We start from the raw sequence: 2,079 nt of genomic DNA on the forward strand, positions 1-2,079 counted from the left end.
TTCACTGAGATAAAAACAAATGATAGCTTCTTAAATTAAATAGACCAAATAACAAGAAACGCTTTTTGCTTCTAGCGGCTTTCAATTTTCTTAATAAAGTAAAGACAAAATGTTAATTTTAATCATATATGTTTGATTTGTAATATTTTTAAGTTTTGTATATTTGATTTAATCAATTATAATAACGTAACTATGTTTTTGATTAATTGTAGTCTTTTTCATCAAAACTATTTCACTATATAACTAATATTATTATTAAAGTTTATAATTACGATATCAAATATACGTACATATCGAAAAAGTTTTTAAACTAAATATTTACAAAAGTTTAACAAAATTATTGGTCATTTATTTACATAATTTTGAAAAAAATGACTAAAATTTATCAAAAAAAATATGGTTATAAAACTATAAATGATCTAGTAAAATACATAGATCTAAAAATATCACACGTGAAAACATATATAAATAAAATAAATATTTTAAATAAAAAAACTTAGCTGTATATAAATAAATAAATATATATATATATAAAATAATAATAATAATAATAAAGATACCTTCAAAAAGTAGTCCATTTTTTCTCGATAGATTTCAGAGTTTTCTCAACCTTTTTTCCTCCAATTCCCCATACCTTCTCTCCTCTAATGGCTCAGGTATTGTCTTCTATCTTTCTGTGTGTGCGTGTGTGTATACATACATATATGTATATCTCTCAAGTTTGGTTTGTGTTTGTGGTAACAGAAGGTGGTGCTGAAGGTTTTGACGATGACCGATGAGAAGACGAAACAGAGAGCCATAGAGGCAGCTGCTGATATTTTTGGTACATTCAAATTCCGAACCCCCACCCCCATGTTCTCTCTTTGTGATCTATGTTCTAGTTTAACCCGTATAGCCCAGAATGATTCGCGATATTTTTAATTTGTTGTGGCAAAATCAACAGTGAAATACATATACAGCCGATAAAAATTGCTTGTTTCATAATCATCGGAATCAATGAATTTGCACTTGTAAAATTGAAGGGGTGGACTCCATAGCTGCTGATTTGAAGGATCAGAAGCTGACAGTGATCGGAGAAATGGATGCGGTGGCGGTCGTTAAGAAGCTGAAGAAGGTGGGGAAGGTGGACATAGTTTCGGTCGGGCCGGCGAAGGAAGAGAAGAAGGAGGAAAAGAAAGAAGAGAAGAAAGAAGAAAAGAAAGAAGAGAAGAAGGAAGACAACAAAGTGGAGAAGAAAGAAGATCAGAAGCCAGAAGAAAAGAAATAATCATCGTATTTTATTTATTTTGTTTTGTTATATTATATATATTTATATTTATCCTTTATAAATAATAATAATAATAATAATTATTATTATTATAATAATAATAATTTCTTCTGAATATCAGAAATAATTATACGTGCAACTTTATGGAAATGTGGCGAAATATTAGTTTTTTCTTCGAAATATAAATGATTTAAGTTACATACTTAGATATGAAAATTTTAATATGAGATATGCACTTCATTTTTCATCAGCCTAAATTAAATTGAATCTGCAATACATGTCAATTGATCAAATACACAATTTCACAGTTCTTTTTAGGTCTTCGTTTTCGTTTTCGATTTCGATTCGATTGAATTTTGATTTTTATGGTTAAATTATCGTACCTGATATCTAATAAAAGGCCTCAACCCCATTCAATTATTATATGTCATTTTCAATGTAATAAATTTTAACGAATAAACAAACAAAAGGTATAGAGGTCCGAACGCTCTTTTGGCTTTTCGGGCAAATGGAGGATGATGTGCTATGGACATTACGTTCGTTCTTCCAAAGACCTTACGATTCATTTGCGTACGGTTTTTCAATAGCATGAACCGAGCCATTTTTTGGTTCTAAAAATAAAACCGATAGTGGCACAGTCAAAAATTCAATACTACTCGGATTAATTTTTTTTACGAAATAATACAAGTCAATTACATTTATATAAATTAGATTTTTTGGATTAAAATCTTAATTTTACCTGACTTTATATTTCTTTTTCTACTTGGTCAAAAAATTTAACTTCTCAATTTTTTTCTAATTGAGCCACTCAA

At 28.6% G+C, this 2,079-nt stretch overlaps 1 protein-coding gene across 1 annotated transcript; it reads left to right on the forward strand.

Moving 5' to 3' along the window:
* The first annotated feature begins 513 nt into the window (after positions 1 to 513).
* Positions 514 to 1,394, forward strand: LOC142533857 (heavy metal-associated isoprenylated plant protein 39-like). The gene is made up of 3 exons (XM_075640768.1): positions 514 to 656; positions 745 to 823; positions 1,023 to 1,394. The coding sequence occupies exons 1-3, from the start codon at positions 648 to 650 to the stop codon at positions 1,265 to 1,267; spliced, it is 333 nt and encodes a 110-aa protein (XP_075496883.1). The 5' UTR covers positions 514 to 647; the 3' UTR covers positions 1,268 to 1,394.
* The last annotated feature ends 685 nt before the right edge of the window (positions 1,395 to 2,079 follow it).

The sequence above is a fragment of the Primulina tabacum genome, chromosome 18 (genome assembly GCF_025594145.1).
Source record: "Primulina tabacum isolate GXHZ01 chromosome 18, ASM2559414v2, whole genome shotgun sequence".
NCBI classification, from domain to species: domain Eukaryota; kingdom Viridiplantae; phylum Streptophyta; class Magnoliopsida; order Lamiales; family Gesneriaceae; genus Primulina; species Primulina tabacum.

Coding starts and splice junctions, on each gene's coding strand:
- LOC142533857 (XM_075640768.1), top strand. Junction 824..1,022: donor GGCAGCTGCTGATATTTTTG/GTACATTCAAAT, acceptor GTAAAATTGAAG/GGGTGGACTCCATAGCTGCT.